Below are 22,119 nucleotides of genomic sequence, written 5' to 3'. Positions count from 1 at the left end.
TTGCTGTATATATTTATACATTAATCTTCCAAAACACACGTAAAAATCAACGTGAAATATATTGCGCCGATCCCGCGAGAAAGAATATCAACCTTTATACGTACATTAATAGTAAATTAATTGCAATTAATATGTATATATATATATATATATCTCACGGTTTTTTTCTATATCATTCGTGGATATACTGTGTATTTGTAACCACGAATTAATATCTGGCTAATCAGACCTGTGGTGCCTAATATTCTCGCTTACCGGTAATTTTAACGCAACCGCACTAACTGTTAGACGCAAATTACAAGAGTAAACAGAAGCAAAAAGATAGTTTGGCGAATACAAATAATATTAACGATACATATAAGAGACCCACAACAAGCGTTTGAGAGAATATTTTCAAGTATATCATTTTACAGCGATACACAAAAGGAAATATACGCGTCTTTTGCGCACCGAACGATGTATCATTCTCGTAACGAAGCACAGTGGGAAATTTGGCCGATCTAGGAAGAAAACAGGATCTCCTTCTATCTCAATCCCCCGATATCATTTTATCTATCTTAGAATGGACAAATTTCTCATTATACGAGAGGCACCGAATACACATACATTAATTAACGGCACCACGTCTTGTCTTTTACTTATCGCGATAAAATTTCAATGCCGCAACAGTGGTCTTCAAACGATGATCGTTAATGTAATATTGATGATAACGCACATAAAAAATGCGCATACGTGCACGCGTGTAAAAACATAATATGTATATATATACATACACGCACGCACGCATCCATAGCACGCGATATGTGTATATAGATAGACGCGAGATCGATTAAGATTTATCACATCGTAGACTTTTCATCAAAGTTTGCAGTAAAAAATTTCTTAACACTACGAATGCTACCTTTCGAAGAACTTTCAAATGCGCCGATCGCTCGTGACGACAATGTTGAGAATCGCTCGTTAACACGCATAATTTTTATCTCAACAATTTTCTCTTATCTCTATCGCACGCCTGTTAAAAATAATACATTTCTCGCGCGCACGAGGATCGAGCAGTATCGCACGCGTGTAAAGAATATCCACGCGACGAGAGAGAGAGATGTAAAGTGATTATTAAAATATAAATTTAAAGACAGACAATATATATATATATATATATATAGTTACATGGATATTTAATATTCAATCGCGAATCCTATATATAATAAAAATATAAAATTAAAAAGACACAATATATATATATATATATATATATAGTTACATGGATATTTAATATTCAATCGCGAATCCTATATATAATATATTCCGCATTATACATATATCTTATGTACAAAAGATGTCACAATCACAAATCACAAGTATGATAATACGTATATAATTGACACGATACAAATGCCACATGCAATTAAAACCGTTAAAATAACTTTCTTACGTTTCTCCAACGCGACCTGGCGCTTACTATTTCCGTTAGATCGGCAAAGTGTCTTTTTCTCTAAAATAAAGTCTAATACGCGATCGTTGCAACGATTCTCGCATTGTACATTAATCTAACTCGATGGTCAAAACATCGCTGTTTAGAAGACGAAGTGCCTAGTTTCCTTTCATATTCAATTCATTTTAATTGTGAAACGAATTGTCGATAACGATTCATAGAGTGATGGCTCTTTGGCACGTTGGCGAGTGACAATCGATGAATCATTTCGGCAAACGAGAATTTAAATTATCATTATCCAGATATTTTTATAATATGAGATGTATAAACTTGATATGATTCAGGGATATAATATAAACTGGTACAGATATTAAAAATGACGGCAGGTACAGCAACAGCGTTGCGTGTATTATTCAGAGGTGAATAAAAAATATCGAGTAATTTATTCGAGCATATATTATACGTGGCTCTCGAGGGGCACCTTGAAGACCTTAGACGCGATATTCGCATCCGGCAACGACTGCGGCCGCGCAGCGTTAGTCACGTTGAAGACAACGTTGCTGGGCCCGCGAAAACTGACCTCGATCAAGAAACTCGTGTCGGCCATGCCAACGCGATGGGCGCTCAGATCGGGCGAGCTGGTTCTGAGCTGGCTCTTCTTCGGTCTGTAGTCGCTTCTAATGATCCTCTCGGCCTCAGACTGCAGTTTATTATCGAGCCAGTGCACTTTGTCAAAGTCCTTGGTACCGCCGACCGTGTGTCTCCGTTTGATCGACCGTTCTGACATTCCGTTCTTCCGTTTCAGCTTCGTGGCGCTCTCCTTTCGCACCGATTGGCGCCGTTTGCTAATATTGCATTCGGTCTTCTCGGTCTTGGTCAGCGATTCGGAGCGTTTCAGCCTGCTGCCCGGCGACTCCGATCTGTCACCGGAGTGTTTGTTGAGACTCTCGGATCGTTTAAGCAGCGACGGTCTCTCAGTCGAATGTTTATTCAGACTCTCCGATCTTTTTAATCGGGAGCAAGTGTTCTCGGACGTTCTCTTGTTCAATGATTCCGATCGTTTCAGGCGGGATCTCACCTCGGAGCTCGTCAGGCTTTCAAATTTTTTCAGCTTATTGGAATAACTGGAATCTCCAGTCGTCTCGTAATGGTGACTCTTGGCGTCCAATTTTGCATCGACATCGTTGTTCTCCGAGCATCTACTACTTTCATGAGGACTCTTCTCGCTCGTCGATTCGTAACGTCTTGGATTTCCCGCGCACGGATAATCTCCCTCCTCGTCGGCATCCCTCCGATCATCCTCGTCCTTCTCGCTCGAATCCGGAGTTTTCTCCGTCACCATCTTCTCCGTGGCGTGATTCGGGTCCGGCCTCTGCTTATCGTTCGCGCCGCGGTCGTTATTCGGTGTGATTGACTCCAAAGAATGTGGTATGTCGTCAATCACCGTAGAATCGGTATCCTTCTCGGGAGTGTCCTGCGGTAAATCGACAAGAAAATGATGACATTTTTTAAAAAATTATTCAATATAAGCTTATCAATATCTTTTTAATCTATATCAATATTTTTTGATTTATATTTAAAATATGCGAGGCCGTCTAGTAAGCTATCTAGGTAAAAATAAATTATTCGAGACATTTCGTATTCATATATTCTTTCTAATAACATTAATAGCTTCAAATGTATGAGAGAGACTTTATCGATACATGTGACCATGATATTAAGACACTTACGTCCTTTGGGCGGGAGATGTGATATTTGTCGAGCGATTTATGAAGGCTGGGATCACGATAGGTTTCCGTAGATGGATATCGGAATTTCACAGACACGCTCGATTTTTGCTCCCGTTCCGCGGAGGTGCCATTCTTATTACGGGGCGCGGATTCCGGAGGAGGCTGCGCTTGAGTCGACGATTGATTGACGAGGGACCTCCATTTGCGATCGAACGTGGTCGTGAGGCTGGTTAGAAGGTCGCTACCTGTAAAATTCGTCGTGTTAATGATAAAGCGTTATACGCGCGTAAAAACACACGAGACGCACAAATTGCTCGCGCGCACGAGGATCGAGCAGTATCGCACGCGTGTAAAGAATATCCACGCGACGAGAGAGAGAGATGTAAAGTGATTATTAAAATATAAATTTAAAGACAGACAATATATATATATATATATATATAGTTACATGGATATTTAATATTCAATCGCGAATCCTATATATAATATATTCCGCATTATACATATATCTTATGTACAAAAGATGTCACAATCACAAATCACAAGTATGATAATACGTATATAATTGACACGATACAAATGCCACATGCAATTAAAACCGTTAAAATAACTTTCTTACGTTTCTCCAACGCGACCTGGCGCTTACTATTTCCGTTAGATCGGCAAAGTGTCTTTTTCTCTAAAATAAAGTCTAATACGCGATCGTTGCAACGATTCTCGCATTGTACATTAATCTAACTCGATGGTCAAAACATCGCTGTTTAGAAGACGAAGTGCCTAGTTTCCTTTCATATTCAATTCATTTTAATTGTGAAACGAATTGTCGATAACGATTCATAGAGTGATGGCTCTTTGGCACGTTGGCGAGTGACAATCGATGAATCATTTCGGCAAACGAGAATTTAAATTATCATTATCCAGATATTTTTATAATATGAGATGTATAAACTTGATATGATTCAGGGATATAATATAAACTGGTACAGATATTAAAAATGACGGCAGGTACAGCAACAGCGTTGCGTGTATTATTCAGAGGTGAATAAAAAATATCGAGTAATTTATTCGAGCATATATTATACGTGGCTCTCGAGGGGCACCTTGAAGACCTTAGACGCGATATTCGCATCCGGCAACGACTGCGGCCGCGCAGCGTTAGTCACGTTGAAGACAACGTTGCTGGGCCCGCGAAAACTGACCTCGATCAAGAAACTCGTGTCGGCCATGCCAACGCGATGGGCGCTCAGATCGGGCGAGCTGGTTCTGAGCTGGCTCTTCTTCGGTCTGTAGTCGCTTCTAATGATCCTCTCGGCCTCAGACTGCAGTTTATTATCGAGCCAGTGCACTTTGTCAAAGTCCTTGGTACCGCCGACCGTGTGTCTCCGTTTGATCGACCGTTCTGACATTCCGTTCTTCCGTTTCAGCTTCGTGGCGCTCTCCTTTCGCACCGATTGGCGCCGTTTGCTAATATTGCATTCGGTCTTCTCGGTCTTGGTCAGCGATTCGGAGCGTTTCAGCCTGCTGCCCGGCGACTCCGATCTGTCACCGGAGTGTTTGTTGAGACTCTCGGATCGTTTAAGCAGCGACGGTCTCTCAGTCGAATGTTTATTCAGACTCTCCGATCTTTTTAATCGGGAGCAAGTGTTCTCGGACGTTCTCTTGTTCAATGATTCCGATCGTTTCAGGCGGGATCTCACCTCGGAGCTCGTCAGGCTTTCAAATTTTTTCAGCTTATTGGAATAACTGGAATCTCCAGTCGTCTCGTAATGGTGACTCTTGGCGTCCAATTTTGCATCGACATCGTTGTTCTCCGAGCATCTACTACTTTCATGAGGATTCTTCTCGCTCGTCGATTCGTAACGTCTTGGATTTCCCGCGCACGGATAATCTCCCTCCTCGTCGGCATCCCTCCGATCATCCTCGTCCTTCTCGCTCGAATCCGGAGTTTTCTCCGTCACCATCTTCTCCGTGGCGTGATTCGGGTCCGGCCTCTGCTTATCGTTCGCGCCGCGGTCGTTATTCGGTGTGATTGACTCCAAAGAATGTGGTATGTCGTCAATCACCGTAGAATCGGTATCCTTCTCGGGAGTGTCCTGCGGTAAATCGACAAGAAAATGATGACATTTTTAAAAAAATTATTCAATATAAGCTTATCAATATCTTTTTAATCTATATCAATATTTTTTGATTTATATTTAAAATATGCGAGGCCGTCTAGTAAGCTATCTAGGTAAAAATAAATTATTCGAGACATTTCGTATTCATATATTCTTTCTAATAACATTAATAGCTTCAAATGTATGAGAGAGACTTTATCGATACATGTGACCATGATATTAAGACACTTACGTCCTTTGGGCGGGAGATGTGATATTTGTCGAGCGATTTATGAAGGCTGGGATCACGATAGGTTTCCGTAGATGGATATCGGAATTTCACAGACACGCTCGATTTTTGCTCCCGTTCCGCGGAGGTGCCATTCTTATTACGGGGCGCGGATTCCGGAGGAGGCTGCGCTTGAGTCGACGATTGATTGACGAGGGACCTCCATTTGCGATCGAACGTGGTCGTGAGGCTGGTTAGAAGGTCGCTACCTGTAAAATTCGTCGTGTTAATGATAAAGCGTTATACGCGCGTAAAAACACACGAGACGCACAAACTTGTACGAATACAAAGGAAAAAAAGAAAAAACACTCAAAGCACCGCGAATTGTTATCTAGTCGTTGTAATAATTTGTCATATACATAATCGCTAAACAAGATGAACGAAAAGTATATGCGTTTTTTTCTTTTCGTTTATCGCAGCTGGTGATATATCTTGCGTGAGTGCATTCTTACAAAATAAAATTGTCACGAAATAAGATTGTAGTTGGAAATAATCCGTAACAATAATAATGATCGTCGAAATGCATTCTGTCGACGTGAAGCGAGCGCGATTATCGCAAGAGAATTAATTAATATGTTATTGTAGCTTCATTCTTATCAGAGAGCATCGTCGCAATCGTTATCGTCGTTATCACTCAGTTTTACTATCGTCGTTGTCAATAAAAATTGTCATTATTTCGCTAGCTATATACATTACGACAATTGTAATAACAACGTAATTTGCAATATCTTCTTTCTTGCGCTAAAGCATGATAGGAAAACAAACATCGTATCCTTAGATGAGAAAAGAAAAACAAACAAGATTCGTCAATTGTACAAAAATCTCCACAAGAAACACAGTACATAAATAATATTACTAAAAATATATCTTTAAACGTAGATACCTAAAAAATTACTCAAAAAAATATTTAAACTAATACTTATTGAAAACTAAAATTAAAATCGCCGAGTAACTGGTATATTAACGCTGCTTTAAAAGTAGAAGAGATTACATGTTTCTCATTCGAGGAATACCGTATCGTATAAGAATTTCGCAATTAGTGAGACGTAGACAAGATCCACGCTCACAAACATCCGAGCGGGAAATTGTGAGAAAAATAACACGAAGAAACAGCATCGTCATCTCTACCAATGGGACGAGGTAAAAAAAGAAAAAAAAAAAAACGCTTCCAGCGTTATTATAAAAACCTGTCAAGGTTCTCCTCGAAGATGACGGTCGCGATATATGTAAGATATTAACAGAGCAGATTGCGCGATTGCTGGGCGTGAAAGATGCATACGTGACACGTACGGAGACAAATGTTAGTCGAAGAGATAAAAGTAACAACACACACAACGCGTGACGTGCTTAATGGTGGCCTGTATGTAAAATAAAAGAGCGTGTATATAAAAGCCATTCGGTTTGAGCCAGCCAGCTGAGTCAGCTCGTCGGGCATCTCAGATGCTGGAGGCGGATCCGCCAGATTTCTGATCTGGCAAGACGTGGGATTTACCTCGGAGGAATCGGTTTAGAGTCTTGGCGGTGGCTGGTTCGTCTGACGATCGCGCGTCGTCTCCTGCGCACGATTGCGATGATGATGAGGCAGCTGTTGCTGTAGACGCGACAGCAGTTGCCAGCGGTGCGGCGGCGGCTGCTGCTGCTGCTGTTGTTGCTGCTGTTGGCACTGACACGGGCATGGACATCGGCATCGGGACCGCTGCGACCGGCACTGGCATTGACATTGGCGACTGGGTCGGTGTCTTCGGGGCGGCGGGACTACCGGGACCTGCGGTACCGTATAGGTGGGACGATATGTACCACCAAAAACCCGGGCTCGCTGTGTGCCTACACGTGGTATTCAACCATTTCGTACCGTCATTCATTCGTTATCGTTCATGTTGCGGCCGGCGCGGCGGAGCAATTCTCTCGTCTTCCTCACGTCTTCCTCCTTTGCGTCTGGACCCACCGTATATATATCTCTCCGTCTCTTTCTTTCTTTCTCTTTATTCAAGTACTCTATATTCTCTCGATCCGATTAGCCACCGATTGATCGCCGCGCGAATCCAGTATTCTCGAAATGAAAGTATATCGTCCCACAGAGAGACTGAACGAACGTAACGAAAAGAGGAAAGATAAAACGAAAGAAAAAAAAAGAGAAGAAAAGCAGATTGAGAGCGGAGAGGAAGAATCGAATTTTCAAGATCAACATCAACGATTTTTCAGCCGTGACGAGAACGCGGATTGATCGACCCTGTCCGAGGATCCTCGGAAGGAACATGTTGATCCGACAATATTCGTATTCCTTTCGGGCGTGTCTGATCGCAAAGACGTAGACTGAGGCGGCAGAGCAATCAGTTTCACATAATTAAAAAGGCCACAAGATTAATCAGCAATAAAGGCAATCGTTATAATCGATTAAAGAGCAGGCAGGCAGACGAGCAATCAGACAAGTGTAATTCGGCGATGCACACGTGTGTGACGAGAAAATGCGATAACTAGACGTACTTTCAGACTAATAGCAAGAGATCCATCGAAACATTGCTTACGATGGTCGTGAAAAAGAAAGAAAAAAAAAGAAAAATGCCTTCAAACTTATTATTAAAAAATCGCTCATGATATGAGATAATGTATATGTGTGTCTAAACGTGATTCCTCTAAGAATATTCACATCTTCGTAAAGGCAAGCAGTGATCGAAGAATCCATTTGAAGTGCTCGCGATAGATCCTCGAAAGACATGCATGCGACGAGAGAGATTTATCTGATAATCAGCGTTAAAGAGCATTTGAGACACTTTTTTTTTTAAATGACTTTTGCAAAGAGATATCCAGTAAGAAATCATGTTTCTTCGGGAATATCGTTAGTCCTCAGAAAACGTATTCCCTTATTAGATATATCAAATGCGTTAAAAAAAGAAGCATCTCGACCTTTTTTACGCCGCCTGTACATTTACGAGGAAAAGTCACTGAAGAAGCAGTCAATCTGTGTAAAATATATGTGCTTTTCTTAATGTCGAAAGCCAAAGACTGGCGCATGCAGCACATGAAAACAATGTAAAAATAAAGGATCGGCCCCAAAAGACACGTCATGTGTATAACTTTGAGATATATATATATTTATTTTTTTAAATTTTATTCTCATTCTCTCTCTTTGTGACCGATCCTCCTTGCGCTTGATCGAAAATACGAGATATAGTATCTTCTAAAATTAAATCTGCTTTCATTGCAAGAAGCCTCGTGTGTCTCGTGGACGTGTTTCCACTAAAATCGACTACGCTCCGCGTAATGGTAATGTTGCGAACGCAATGTAAAAAAAGAAAGTCAATTTCCGAGCAATGACGATATAACTTCGTAACATACAATTAAAGATCGTCATAATTCGAAGAAAAAGGAAAAAAAAATCGCTTGAAGCAAAAATAAGAAGGAGGAATGTACCTAGAAAGCTTTTTGTTAATAGTGAGTATCTTCTGTGTCCACTGCAGAAAACAAGATCCTGCTACACTCACCGATCGTCAGAAGCGATATTACACAGAGAAAAGATATAAGAGAGGATATGAATAGAGGCAGATACATAATACACGTTGTAATTGTCACGTGGATTCACGACGAGAGATAGGAATTGGAATATATTCGAATCGGAAAATATTTTCAGGAATTGATGAACAAATTCGCGCGAGAAATGCTGAAAGAATAGCAAGCGAATTTGCTTTTCTAATATATCGCTTTTTTTTTAGACAACTCTTGTATACATAACACACGTACATATACGACACGTATTTATATATGTAGATCTTGATCCCTTGAACTCTGCGATTATCAGCATTGTTTCACGCATACGCGTTAATTATCTATTTTTGCCGAATAGCATGTACAAAAGATTCGCGTATCGTACAATGCTTCATATTTTTATCGCAACGTACGATTGTTGGGATATATTGAGAGCACAAAGACTAGCATATGACGAGGACTCGGAATAACGACATCGCGAAGGTGTAAGGAATGGAATACTAACCATCGTCCGAGCCATCGCCGGGAACACCTCGCTGTTGCTGCGACGGTGACGGAGAGGATTGCGAAAGATTGTGAACCTCGTGCAAGGAATCCAGACTGCCGTATCGAACTGGCGGTAGACAGATCGACTCTGTTGACGGCTGTAATGCCAATAAATCTGTATGAGCAAGCAGGATCGATCAAAGAACAATTCTTTTGAATGACAAAGTAACATATAAGACAATCTTTGCAAAACAGAAAGAAAAAAGTCCTTCAAAAGTCCTTCACCTACGATCTTGAATATCACACGAAAAATGAATAAAATTTGGATTAGGTATTATCATCTAATCATTAATCAAACGTAAATTCAAATCAACTTACGTCTTTGTCCGTCTTGAACTTCTTAATGACGCCGTTATTTATCTTCTCCCCCAACACGGTAGTCAGTTGATTGGTTGCTTGCGCTTTCTGGTGTGTCTGGTGTGATTGCTGTTGTATGGTTATCGACAGCGGTGGCCTCGTGGTCGACCGCGATCTGACTTGCGACCTCTCTGACAGGTCCAGCAACGATTCATCGGCGAGTCTCTCGTTCAAACTAGACAGACGTTCCGACAACAGACTCGGTGATACTGTCGTATCGACTATACTGTCGAGCAGATCGTCGTTCTCCATCTCTCGTTTCGCCAACTGCCATTCTATCTCAATCCTTCGTTTCTCCTCTTCTCGCTTCTCTGCTTCGAGTCGCTGTCGATGTTGATCCCTTTGCAGCATTGCCTTCGTCTCTTCCTCGAATCTTCGCACTCTTTCCTGCGTGGTCGCGCTTAAACCGGTGTATGTCAGGATCGCTATTTCGTCGTTGCTCTGTCTCGTCTGGTTAGATTCGCCGGATGCGATGGAGCCCGTTTCCGCCGAACTTGGACCGGTCTCGCTCGGCAATCTCGAAGAGTCCACAGATGGCGGTGCAGATTGAATCGAGTACTTGGAACGATTCGATGGAGACGCTCCGTTATTCGACGAACCGCCGATATTATTAGAATCAACCGACAGGGACCGATCGGAACGATCGGTAGAATGATTCTTGTTCTCGTGCATCTGTACGATTTCGCTGACGGAACACTGTCGCTCGTTCAAGGCCATGCTCTGCCGAATCGTCGGCGAACTCTCCGATTCTTGCTTCGATTTGGCCTAAATTATTACAAGTTTGATTTTAACTTCTCGTCCGATGAAAAAATAAGATTAGTAACTAACCTTATCGCCCTCGTGTTCACCGTTATCGATTTCGTCTTGATTCTTGCGTCTTCTTTGGATCTTTTTATTCGCTGCAGATATAATTGATGATACGATGTCCCTAGCGGATGCCATGTCACGTATGCCTGTTTTATCACAATAAAGGAGACAAATGCATTGCTGTTGCAAATCGAATATACAGTAAGCTTAAACTATTATCTATCAAAAGCGCCAACAAATATCAAAGTAATGAGCTAAAAAAGAATGAGATAAGATTTGAAGTAAACGCGTAAAAAATAAAAAGCGCGAGGAGAATTGCAAATGAAATAATGGAGATATAATTATAAATATAACAAATACCTTCGACTTTCTGAATATTATTTAATAGAAGATTATGATTGGACATCGGTTCGACTTCGCAACTATCCGTTGGAAGACTTAAATTTACGCTCAATCTGCTCAAGTCGTCAAGATCGTCCTCCGAGAAGAACCAATCAACCTGAAACATATCGATCCGAGACCGTTAGATATCTTGTTAAGGAAGCAGCGTCTTCTTTTTTTAACATAGAAGAAACTTACATTATTCAACAAACTCTCTACTATTCTACATTGATGTGACATATCGGTAACCATGGTGACCATATTGTCCCTGGAACCGCTCGCTCGTACCAACGTTGGCCCGAAAACGATGGCTAAATTCTTGGCCTCCATTTTATTGATCTCGCTATGATCAACTATTTTCTTCAGATGTTGCATGAGATACTTTAGCGTTTCAAAATGATGCTCCGGAAGATCCCGCAGTAGTTTTCGTATCGTGGTCATTCGCCTCTGCGGATCTTCTATCTTATCGGCATCGATGAACATAGGATATAGCTCTGCCGTAAGCAGGGAATCGGGCAGTTGACGGAAAAACGACTTCAGCAACGATGATATTACGTTGACGTCGCTCCATCTTGGATCCTGTATGCGGAAAGAAATAAATTATAAACAGGATCTTCGCAAAATAGGTACCTCGACATTATCGGACGGAATACTACCTGGAAGTTGATGTTCTCGAATCCTTTGTTGACGCTATCCGTGAGCTGGGAGATCGCGGCCGTGTTTCCGGGCACTCTGTAGATGCCCACGACCTCGAGACCTCTCGCCTCGACGATACTCGTGCACATCTCGACAATCAGCGGTACGTATTCGGAAAACGACGATGGCGGACAGAGTTCGAGGGGTACTTTGAAGGTGGCCCCTTCAGGCGGCATTTGCGCCGTAGGTGAAGAAGGTGTGCCGCCGGTTTGACCGTGCATTCTTCTGAACTGTTTTGCCATCCTCCCCTTCCAAGTTTTCGACTTGGGTGACGGTAAAGGTTCCAGCATCTGATTACTCGGCTTGCGGGTTTTGTTCACAGGCGATTGTCCCGTCGGCGATCGGTTCCTGAACGACGTTAGCTTCTTGATGCCCTTGTGGCTAGGCAGAGGGCTCAATCTTTGGCCGTTGCTCGGAGAAACACTACCGCTTGGAGTTGTCGGAGTTTGCGGTACGGCCTGTTGCTTTGACGTGCAGGATACGATGTCCTGTTTTAATAAATAATTTTTTTCATGAAAAATGTACATAGGAGATTTAATGATTGCAAAAATAGTGAAAGAAGAGTGGCGAAGGTAATGGCACTTTCATCTGGCAAAAGATTATTCCATAATTAGCGCTCACCGATGATCTTTCCGCGGCGGCGTGAGAATGAAGTGACCTTAACCAGAGCGCCATAGATGCCGCGTCCTCAGTCTGCAAAAGTACTTCCGCCGTAGGGTTCGCCACTCGCAACACGTGTTTCCGTTTCGTGTAGTCCTCGGCAACGTCGACGACGGAACATCTAACATCGACGCTCTGTCCCGCATTTCCCTCGTTCTCGGTGCTCAACGAAGGACTCTGTAACAAAAGTATCGTGTACACATAAAATATTCTTCTTTCATATTCCATTTGATTGCAAATGACACACAACGATCTTTAAATGTTCTTCTCACCTGACTATGACGATCCTTGTAAAAATATATTATAGGACCACGGAGGACACCCCAGACCTGCTTCCAGGAACGATCGGTAGATCGCTGAAATTATGATAAATGTTAAAAATTGAAAGACGAATTCAATGCGCATCCAACTGAATTCGTTATTTTGTTCGTGTCCTCACCTTGCCATCGAGCACTGTAAACTTCACATGAAGGGTTCCCTCCCGTTCCACCGGTTCGGCATCCTTTGCGTCGCAGCTGTTTGATGTATTATGCGGTACAACGATACTGTTACTGGAACAGAAATGGAGCTGTGATCGAATCTGTGTTGTTTTGCAAACTTTATACATTTATATCTACACAGAATAGAATAGTTGAAATTATCACCTTGATTTACGTCAATTGAATGATATTAGAGAAAAATTTATAGAAAAAAAAAAAATAATAATACATAAATAATAAATGTCTTATAATCTGCCTCCGCTTAAAAAGATTTTATTTGATACATTTTAGGTTTCCTTAAAACTAAACATGCAATTTTAGCAACCCATTTTTCTCTACAGATAATAACATTGATGTAAACCAAAATGATAATTTCAAGTGCTCCATCCTGTATATATAAACCTTGTATACAGAACAATAGCGATGCCATCTATAATTTCAGAGATATCGGAACTATGCTGTAATATTATTTACAACTACATTTCTATATTCTCGGCCCTCTCCTAAATCGAGAATGACACTGAAAATAGCGGTCACATCGATCGTCGGTTGGTATTAGTCTCATTCCGTTAGTAACAATCAGCCAATAAATCAGTATCCGAAAGGATACGCTAAGATACACTAACACATATCTATCTAGCGTCAGGAAGAGTCTAGAATAGCACAACATAGACGACCACAGTAACTGGTTTTAATATCAGAGTCACAAACACAGGGATGTGTTACATTCTATGTGTCCTCGACACATTGATCACGGACGTACGTTCCTTATCGCAATAGGAATAATAAACAAGGAAGGATATCCTTATCTAATGCCACTCGAGCAACTAACAGTAGGGATTGCGAAGTCGTGATATATTCGGTTTGCATCATCATATCACCAGGAAAAAAAATTATCAGCTCTCCTATCTCACGCGCAATATTTTTCGTCATACAATTTTTTTAGTTCTTTATTCAAATATGTTTAATCGAACTGTTTAATTTTTTTCGTTTATTTAATTGCATATTGTCTGAATTGAATTTATTCTTTTGTAAGCAACATTTTTTTTTTAAATATGTTTTAAATTTGTTAGTAATTGAAAACATTTGTATTTCTCTCAAATAATTTATTTTACTTAATATCTTGGTGTGTGCAAGTATTCTATTTTAAATTTTATTTTATTTTGTATCGTGTAATTAAAAAATTTTTTTTTTCGTTTTTGTTTTTCTCAATTTTCACGTTGTACGCAGGAAATAGAATGTACAATCGCATTTTATTTCCGAATCGAAAATGTTCTGTATCGTGAAAATATGTCGTCGAGAGACGATACACGAAATGCGTAACAACTCTCATGCTTCTTAATCGCTATTCCACCGCGATTATTCGTCACACGTCGTCGTTTACAGGCAGATAAGTAGCGCAAACGTAAATACAGAAACGAAGAGCGAATATACATTAGCTTGGAGGAAGAAATGCGGAGAGTATAGAGAGACAATGCATTCTTTCCCGTGCTTCTCAAAAAAAGGAACTCTTTCGCCCTCACCGATGATGAGAATATCGATGTAAGGACGCGGCCTGCGTCATATCCTCAAAGATGCGTCGCAGAGGCGTAATGTCGCTCGGAAATAACGGCGGCCGCCATCGTCTATGCACGCTGGAAACATGGACACGAATACGGGTGCAGTTTCGTGGTTATACTTACAGCATGTAAACACCTTCAACGACGAAATTGTCGCGACTGCTCGTTATTTTCACGAGTGAACGAGAGATACGCGAAGAGAAATAAACGTGTCATCGTGATAATACACGTGTATCTTGCTGATGCGTTCGAGAAGAGACAAATAAATATCGGTGACTTTGACATCCGCACGCTCTAACGTCACACCTCGAGACGCGCGTATCAAGAGATTATATACCTTCTGTGAATGTGAACAGGTTCCGAATCGCTAAGCTCCAAATCGCTGTCAACGTGCATTCGTTCGCCCCACGTCGCCTTCAGATATGAGACCCGTCTGGTGGCACGATCCTCGTCAGCTGTTGAATAATTATCACCGCTCATAATTCAATTATCGTCAAGTATAGTTTACAAACATCATCTGTAGGTAAAAAAATCATTTTTCTTTTTCCCTTTTTCATTTTGTTTCATTGAATTCTGTTAGTGTGAGAGTATTTCATATATTTTAAAGTTTTAAATTTATATTATATACAAATGTGTGTTTATACTCTCGAAATCAAGATTATTTTTCCAAATTGGAGTGGTAAATCAATTTTAAAAAAAGATAGCATTTAGCTGTGCAATATCATTATAATTCAACATATTAAAACTCGCGCGGAAAAAAATCATATCGAAAGAAGATTCTAGTATAGATATGTCTTTATAATTTCATCGTACTAAAGACGCGTGCGTCGCAATAATTGTGTGCACGTAATGTTAAAAATATCTTCATCGCATTTAAACTCACTGATCTGTGCATTCTTCTGTCGCCTGAGCACTACAGCGTTATTGGTCGAGCCGTTGGGCGAAGAACCATTGACCGGCGCTGAAAGAGAAATCAATGGGACAATTATTAACGCTTTATGCTCGACCTTTATGCGATGTAAATACGTGTGTGTGAGTGACAATGTGTGTGTGTGTGTGTGTGTGTGTGTATATATATATATTTGTAAATACAAACGGTGGCGAAAAAAGCGGACTAACCGACTTGCAGCAGTTTGGCCGATTGCAAATAACTATCCTGCGTGCGATAGGCGGCTTTACCGTCGTCCTCGGTGCTACCTTCCTCATCGGTAGTCTGCCATGTGTGCCTGGCGCAGCTGCTTCGCGCCGCCGGACCGTTCGCAGCTTCCCAGGACTCTGCGCTGTTGCTGCGTGCCCTCAAACGCACTGATTCTGCCTCCATGGTAGGCATGTCTGCATGATCACGTAATTATTACGATTTCATTCTTTCTCGTCGAGATATTGTTATATTTATTATATTTGATGAACCGACTAATTTTTGTTAAAATTAGCCATTGTGAAATATATATTGTATACATATTATACATGTAGCGTGTATGTTTTTGCTTTTGTTGTCGCTACACAAGAAGCGCCGGCAGTTGTGTCGTTCCTATTTTGAATTACCGCGACGTGGTAAGAAGCTGAGCAACAAAAACAATATGGGTGCATGAGGGCAGTTAATATCCCCTTTGTGCTATCAACAAATTCCGGTATACCATAGCTTTATCCGGTTACTCTCGCTTGGAAGCAAGCTCGAACCAATCGCGCGTCTCTTGTAGACGCGATTGATTTACAGTGAATATCACTCCAAAGACTAATTTCAATTTTATTCATTATTTATATCATTATTTACTACAAATAAAAATCTATGTTTCTGTTTTAGTTTGGCCGTGAGAAGCGAGGAAATAAGAAGAAATATGCATTAATATTATTGTATCATCTATTATAGATGTGTATACGTGTGTATAAAATTATTATATATATATATATATATATATATACTATATACTATATTAGTGTGTAATATAATGCGTGTGTGTGTATGGCGAATTATAAACGCTATACCGCGACATCGCGCTCACATAGAATGCACAACGAATCATCGACAACACAATAGCGGCACAAGACGACAATGCACAGACAACTCGACACAGTCTTTTAATTCTATCTACCTTTACTCTCTCTATAGTCGGCCGGTGGCTCGCAATGGATATGTATGCTGCCTATAGGAATTATTCTGTTGCCTGTCAATACTGGACCTAAACGATGACACTTGTTTACTGAGCATCGATTTGAGAGTACTTGATTTGATTGATGCCTAATTAATCGCGCAAGATATATTCACAGTCCGATTATCATCAAAGTATCGATCGATCATAATTTGCAATGGTGACAATTTTGTGTTTCGATTTTACTATAAATTAGACTTTATTTAGCAATTGTGACAAATCTTGCGCACCACTTCAACAGAAAAGCAAAATGATAATTTTTTTATCTACGCTTAATCGACGCTTACCAGTGTCGAGAGACTTGGTTTCTCTGGCCGGTATTCTCCTTGTTTCCTGACTCTCGGCTTTGGACTCGAACTCACGTTTCCGCACAGCCACATTCGGTACACTTTTCTTGTTGGACAATCGGGACAACTCGCTCTTGTAAAGATTCGTCCGATCGCCAGCGGGCTCGTCCTCATCACTCAGCAAACGACCGGACTCGAATTGCTTGGCGCGTTTCGATACGATCTGCAAGCCTTGCGGCGGTACCGGAAACTTGGTGTCACTGCCGGCTTTCTTGTCCGGTCCCGGTGAAGACGGCAGCGAGGAAGAACCGTTCCTCGTCTCTTGCGGTGTTTGCTGCTGATTCGTACTAATGTTCTCGTGTATCCTGGATAGGATACTTACAAAATTACCCTTGCCCGTGCCTCGATATTGCTGCTCCTTCATAGTGAGCTCGTTGTCGTAGAAAGACGATGACGAGTAAGAGTGATCTTCGGCGACGGATTGATTGTCCCCGAACTGTTGATCATTCCGTGACTTGGAGTACTCGGAGTTGGAGTCTACGTCCTTTATCCTCTGCACGCTCTGATTCGACGGCTTGTTCATCAAACTCGTGGGCTTGGCAGCGACATTCCTCTCTAGAGAAGCTCTTCTCGTGGGGGACTGCTGTCTTTGTTCGTTCTGACCGGGCGGCCAGATTGGTCTCTGCAGTTTCTGCGGCCTCGCGTAGAATTCTCTCTGGATCACCGCGGCTTGGTTAAAGTTCTGCAGCGACGGCAGCGGCTCAGAGGACCAGCCGATCGGGTGACTCGGCCGCCGCAGAAATTCTGCCTTCTGCTCGAAGCTCTTGCGTAATCTATTCATAATGACAGAATCATCGGAGCACTCGTTCCCAGTCAGAGTCGAATTAGAATCGTAAGGGGACGTGCTGCTGTCTTTGCTGGCAACGGGTGAGGAGTCCCGTCTCGACTCGATGCTCAATCTGCTGGATTCGTTCGATCTTAACGCATCGATGCTGCCGTAGCTCGCCGTTTCGGAATCATTGGTGGTTCCGCTGCCTTCACTGGCGCGTCGTGCCACCATCCGCTTGACCGGCCGGTAGATTGGGACTTGCGGCTCTGCCTGCGACATTGGATAACGCAGCAGGGACGGCTGCTGGTAGTAATGCTGCGGATAGTGCTCGCTGACGCGTACACGCTCATAAATTGGATCGTTAATCCTGTCATAAAGCTGCTCGTTGCTCGGCCGTGAGTACATCGACTCGGATCGCGTTCTGTCGTACAGATCGTACCTCGAATCTTGAGACGAACGGCCGCTCGATTGCGAGTTATCCTCATGCAGCGACTGTAGCTTTCTCCCCGAGATTCTGGAGTCCTCCGAAGAATCGTACAATGCATCCGGCACGCCCCTCCGTTGCTGCTGCTGCAACACGCTCGTCATCTGAGATTCTGCGATCGGTTGAATCTGAGATATTGTTGTCGGCATCCTGCCGTCCGCGTACACGGTCTGCTGGTTCCTGCACACTGCATCCTCGAGATGATTCGAATTCTCGGACGATGATCCGAGAGAACAGACCCAGGATTGCCGCGTTCTCGGCGACGAGCCCGGAATCATGCTGCTGATCGATCTGCGTTGCTTCTGCGATAGCCTCTCCGGGGAACGCAGCCGCGGTCGTTGATTCGTCTCGGGATTGTGCGCCGTTTCGCCAAAATACTAGAAAGAGTTCAAGGTAAGATAAATTATTATTTTTATTACAAGTTATACAGAAAAAAAAAAAAAAAAACGTGGCTAATCGGAAGATCGGAATCGCTGCTCTGGCTATTTAAACTACCCAGATCATACATATCACAATACTCTTGCTCGGTCATATTATTAAGTCGTATTAAAAGTTAAGTAAAACCGATAAATCGATGATGTCGACGAAAATACAATTTCCACAAAAGCCGATTGTGGAAGAGATTGAGAAGCGGTTGACGTTCTTCTCAAGAAGTCCAATCTACTTCGTATTTGTCACCCGTGCAGCAGAATCTTACCCTCTGCAGAATGTCGTCCTCCTTGGAGACCACGAGGAGGCGCAGCCACGGTCCCGCTTGCTGAATGCGTTGCACCACGCTAGCGTATTGCTCGCCTCGTGTAGGCGTCCCGTCTACGGAGACGACGCGGTCGCCGGTGCGCAATCCCGCCTCGGCCGCCGGCGAATTCGGCCGCACTTGCTTCACGAAGATCGTGTCCATAGGCTCGTCGATTCTGGTCCGCTCGTGTCCCGGCAGCATCTGCAACGGTCGCGCGTGAGAAATGTCAAATTATTACATTTCCTCGGAATTTTTTTTTACAGTCTCGCTATGAGATACTCACGCAGCAGGACTCGGGCGGATAGACGATGAAGTGCCGGAGCGTGAATCCGTATCCATTCTCGCTGCGCCTGAGCAGGAGGGTTCGTGGACCACGGGGCGGAGAATTCTCCTTCTGAACGGATCGGGGTGACACCGGGCCTCCTGGACCAGGACCCGACGCGGGTGCAGGCGGCGGCGGCGGGGAAGAGTGCCCGACCTACGATTATCGACACAAATCCTAATGAATTGATTCCATTAACTCGATATAATCTTCCTTAAGGCGTTTTGCGTATCGCGAGGGCACAATGTATGCCCGCACGCGTATGTTAATAACTTTCCGCATGAAACGGTCAACGAAGATAGCGCAATCGTATCAAATATTGAAGGCCGGATTAGGTTCGAATTGCCGAAATAGAATCCCGAATTTACGCGCGCGGACTCGGTGTATTTGCAGAACATCGATCACAAGTTCTCTCTCTCTCTTTCTTTAGATTTGTACCGTCTGGGTAGGCCGGCTAATACTAGAGAGAAGTCGATGCAACGCGGCAGACAGACTCGTGGATATTCGCCAAGAATTATTCCAAGCGCCGACTCCGACGCGGAGGCGGCGTAGCTGGAGAGACGTCTGACGATGAGACGTTCTCTCTTGCGGAGCGAATTGAGTAAAATTTGGCGAGCCGCCAGGGAATCCGCGGCTCGAATTTGCCGTAATGCGCAACCTGAGATCGGGACGAGCGGAATTTGCGTGCGCTCCTTGGTCGCTTCTCGGGAGAAAATCACGGAAGTGAGAACGGAGGGACAAATATTCGTCGCGAAAAAATCGAGAAGAGATGAATCGAATTTAAGTCAAAGCTTCAAAGGATTTTTTCCATGGAAAAAGCAAATGCGGTTGAAAATCTTTTTCTCGATTTGTCGAACGATATAATAAATTGCGGGAGAAAAAATATCCATTCGAAGTCTACGGGAAGAGAACGGACAAAGTGAAACCAAGAGCTGGACCACAGAGACGGTGATCTCGCGGTTTTCCGCGTTATCTAATTTAAACTTTCGATACTTTAGTGGATAAAATGCGAGTTTAATCGAACATCTCGTTCGATCTAACTCGGGAATATAGATTATATGGGGACTTGTCGGAAGAAGGTGCTCTCTCCTCAGAAATCTTGTCTCGCGCGGTTTTCCGGTATATGTATATTTCGCGCGCAGGCAAAATCGGGCGAAATTGGCCCGATAGATGATCGGATGTGCTCCTGTGCATGGGGAAACGGGATCGTACGGACGAGCGAGCTCTGACGATGTAGGTCAGAAGAGAATAGGCGTTGTCAACGGTAAGTGGGTCACCAAACCGAGCTGCCGCTCCGTCGCTGCTCGGTTCGATAATTACACGTTCGCGCGACAACGTCTTCGGCCACGCGCTTGTCACCGTATTGCAATAAAACGACATGCGATATCTCTCGCAGAGAGAGAGAGAGAGAGAGAGAGAGAGAGAGAGGAGAGAGAGCTAAGCAAGGTCGCGAGTACGATAATGAATCTATTCTCTCATCCACGGGTTTATAAGGGCTTTATCGAGGACGTTTTTATAACGTTTTATATTAATGCTCGTGTGCGTTTGACAGGACGTTATTTCTCTCTTGAGAATCTTTTGTCAAATATTTAGCTATTCATGGACATTGTACTAGCGGATATCGTTTTAACCATCTTAGCCGTTGCGATAAAACTGTCAATTTTTAGACGATATCTCTTTGACGAATATATCATAATTTATCTACTTTTATTATAATTGTGGATAAATTAAAAAATATAATTCTGATAAGTAAACTTGAAATTCAATCAAAATTAATATAAATAATTATCTAGGAAAAATCGAGTCTAAATCGATTAAGGAAGGAAAAAATTCCGGTATTTATAAAATATTCTACGTAAACGTATAAAACGGTGGGAGGGAAGAGGAGAAGGCAATGTATTCTTCGAAGAATCCCTTTCCGATCTCATCGGTCTCGTCTAAAGTTTTAATCAGCCGTTAACCGATCGCAAAACCGGTTCACGCCAACGCTCGTGCAAAGTGTTCCAATCTTCGATTCAACGTCTGTTATCCTCTCCGTTGACCGCGACGCGTTTCCGCCTTTGTCGCCGACGAACACGCGGTGCGCAGTTCCGACGTCGATAGCGTCCGAGTTCCGGTTAATGTTTGCCACTTGAGCGAAATACTGTCGACAATCCCTCTCCCTCAGGAGCTATATTTAACTTAAATAAGTGACACAAAGCGCGTGTAATTTCTTTTTATAATTTGAAAAATCTAGTAATAAAAATATTAAATATTAAAAATTAGAAAGGTTCGCGCGATGAGGACTGATAAGCGAGGGTGCTATAAAAGAAGTTTCTATGTATATCATTATAAAAATAAAAATATTAGATTTAATTATAGCAAAATTACTAAAGTACTTTTTAGACGAAGAATCATTTATACAAAAAAAAAAATAAATAAATAAATAAAAAGTCAGCAATAGTATATATTTAAAAAATCTTGAAAACAATGCAATTTCTCTTTCGAAAATTCTGCTAACGATAAGGGGAAAGGATGCTTATTTTTTGACAAGGTAGATATAAAATAATTATAGAGATATTCTCCAATTGGAATAATTGCAATAATTTTAAGAAATTATAATAAATAGATCCGACATTAAAAGAGATAAAATCAACGTGCGAAGATGTAATAAAAAAGAAGAAGGAAACGAAACGCATTAACATATACGCGACAAGATGAGTCTTCTTCTTCCTTTTCGTATCACGCGACAACTGCTCTCGCGTTTTACGCCAACAGTTTTGCGAGCGTTTCTCTCGTATCAGCGGTAATGCGGTTCAG

The 22,119-nt window shown here is 42.3% G+C and overlaps 2 protein-coding genes across 7 annotated transcripts in view; both read right to left on the bottom strand.

Annotated features, from left to right (window-relative positions):
* Positions 1 to 1,254: 1,254 nt before the first annotated feature.
* On the bottom strand, positions 1,255 to 3,429 carry LOC115234133 (rho GTPase-activating protein 21-like; the record flags this gene model as incomplete). The annotated part of the gene is made up of 2 exons (XM_029804912.1): positions 1,255 to 2,906; positions 3,163 to 3,429. Coding segments are annotated over 2 exons (1,284 nt in total), but the record flags the coding sequence as incomplete, so codon positions are not given.
* A 52-nt stretch (positions 3,430 to 3,481) lies between these two features.
* The window catches only part of LOC115234073 (rho GTPase-activating protein 23-like), a 25,656-nt gene continuing 7,018 nt past the window's right edge, over positions 3,482 to 22,119 (bottom strand). For 2 of the 6 annotated variants that reach the window (XM_029804798.1, XM_029804800.1), the window contains 20 exons: positions 19,282 to 19,476; positions 18,960 to 19,199; positions 16,950 to 18,639; positions 16,606 to 16,692; positions 15,635 to 15,847; positions 15,399 to 15,476; positions 14,853 to 14,970; positions 14,480 to 14,590; positions 12,917 to 13,028; positions 12,750 to 12,833; positions 12,439 to 12,654; positions 11,778 to 12,305; positions 11,320 to 11,700; positions 11,101 to 11,239; positions 10,762 to 10,886; positions 9,895 to 10,698; positions 9,536 to 9,674; positions 7,040 to 7,312; positions 5,512 to 5,756; positions 3,482 to 5,255 (listed from right to left, as the gene is read on the bottom strand). In XM_029804798.1, coding sequence (XP_029660658.1) covers positions 4,239 to 5,255; positions 5,512 to 5,756; positions 7,040 to 7,312; positions 9,536 to 9,674; positions 9,895 to 10,698; positions 10,762 to 10,886; positions 11,101 to 11,239; positions 11,320 to 11,700; positions 11,778 to 12,305; positions 12,439 to 12,654; positions 12,750 to 12,833; positions 12,917 to 13,028; positions 14,480 to 14,590; positions 14,853 to 14,970; positions 15,399 to 15,476; positions 15,635 to 15,847; positions 16,606 to 16,692; positions 16,950 to 18,639; positions 18,960 to 19,199; positions 19,282 to 19,476 — 6,795 coding nt within the window. In that variant the 3' untranslated portion in view covers positions 3,482 to 4,238. Of the gene's footprint in view, positions 5,256 to 5,511; positions 5,757 to 7,039; positions 7,372 to 9,535; positions 9,675 to 9,894; positions 10,699 to 10,761; positions 10,887 to 11,100; positions 11,240 to 11,319; positions 11,701 to 11,777; positions 12,306 to 12,438; positions 12,655 to 12,749; positions 12,834 to 12,916; positions 13,029 to 14,479; positions 14,591 to 14,852; positions 14,971 to 15,398; positions 15,477 to 15,634; positions 15,848 to 16,605; positions 16,693 to 16,949; positions 18,640 to 18,959; positions 19,200 to 19,281; positions 19,477 to 22,119 lie in introns of those variants that run through there. The other 4 variants (XM_029804799.1, XM_029804801.1, XM_029804802.1 and 1 more) reach the window with 4 other exon arrangements.

This window comes from Formica exsecta, unplaced genomic scaffold (genome assembly GCF_003651465.1).
Source record: "Formica exsecta isolate Colony F162 unplaced genomic scaffold, ASM365146v1 scaffold194, whole genome shotgun sequence".
Classification (NCBI taxonomy): Eukaryota; Metazoa; Arthropoda; class Insecta; order Hymenoptera; family Formicidae; genus Formica; species Formica exsecta.
The sequence above is the reverse complement of the archived record's forward strand: the minus strand, read 5'-3'. Positions and strand labels throughout refer to the sequence as shown.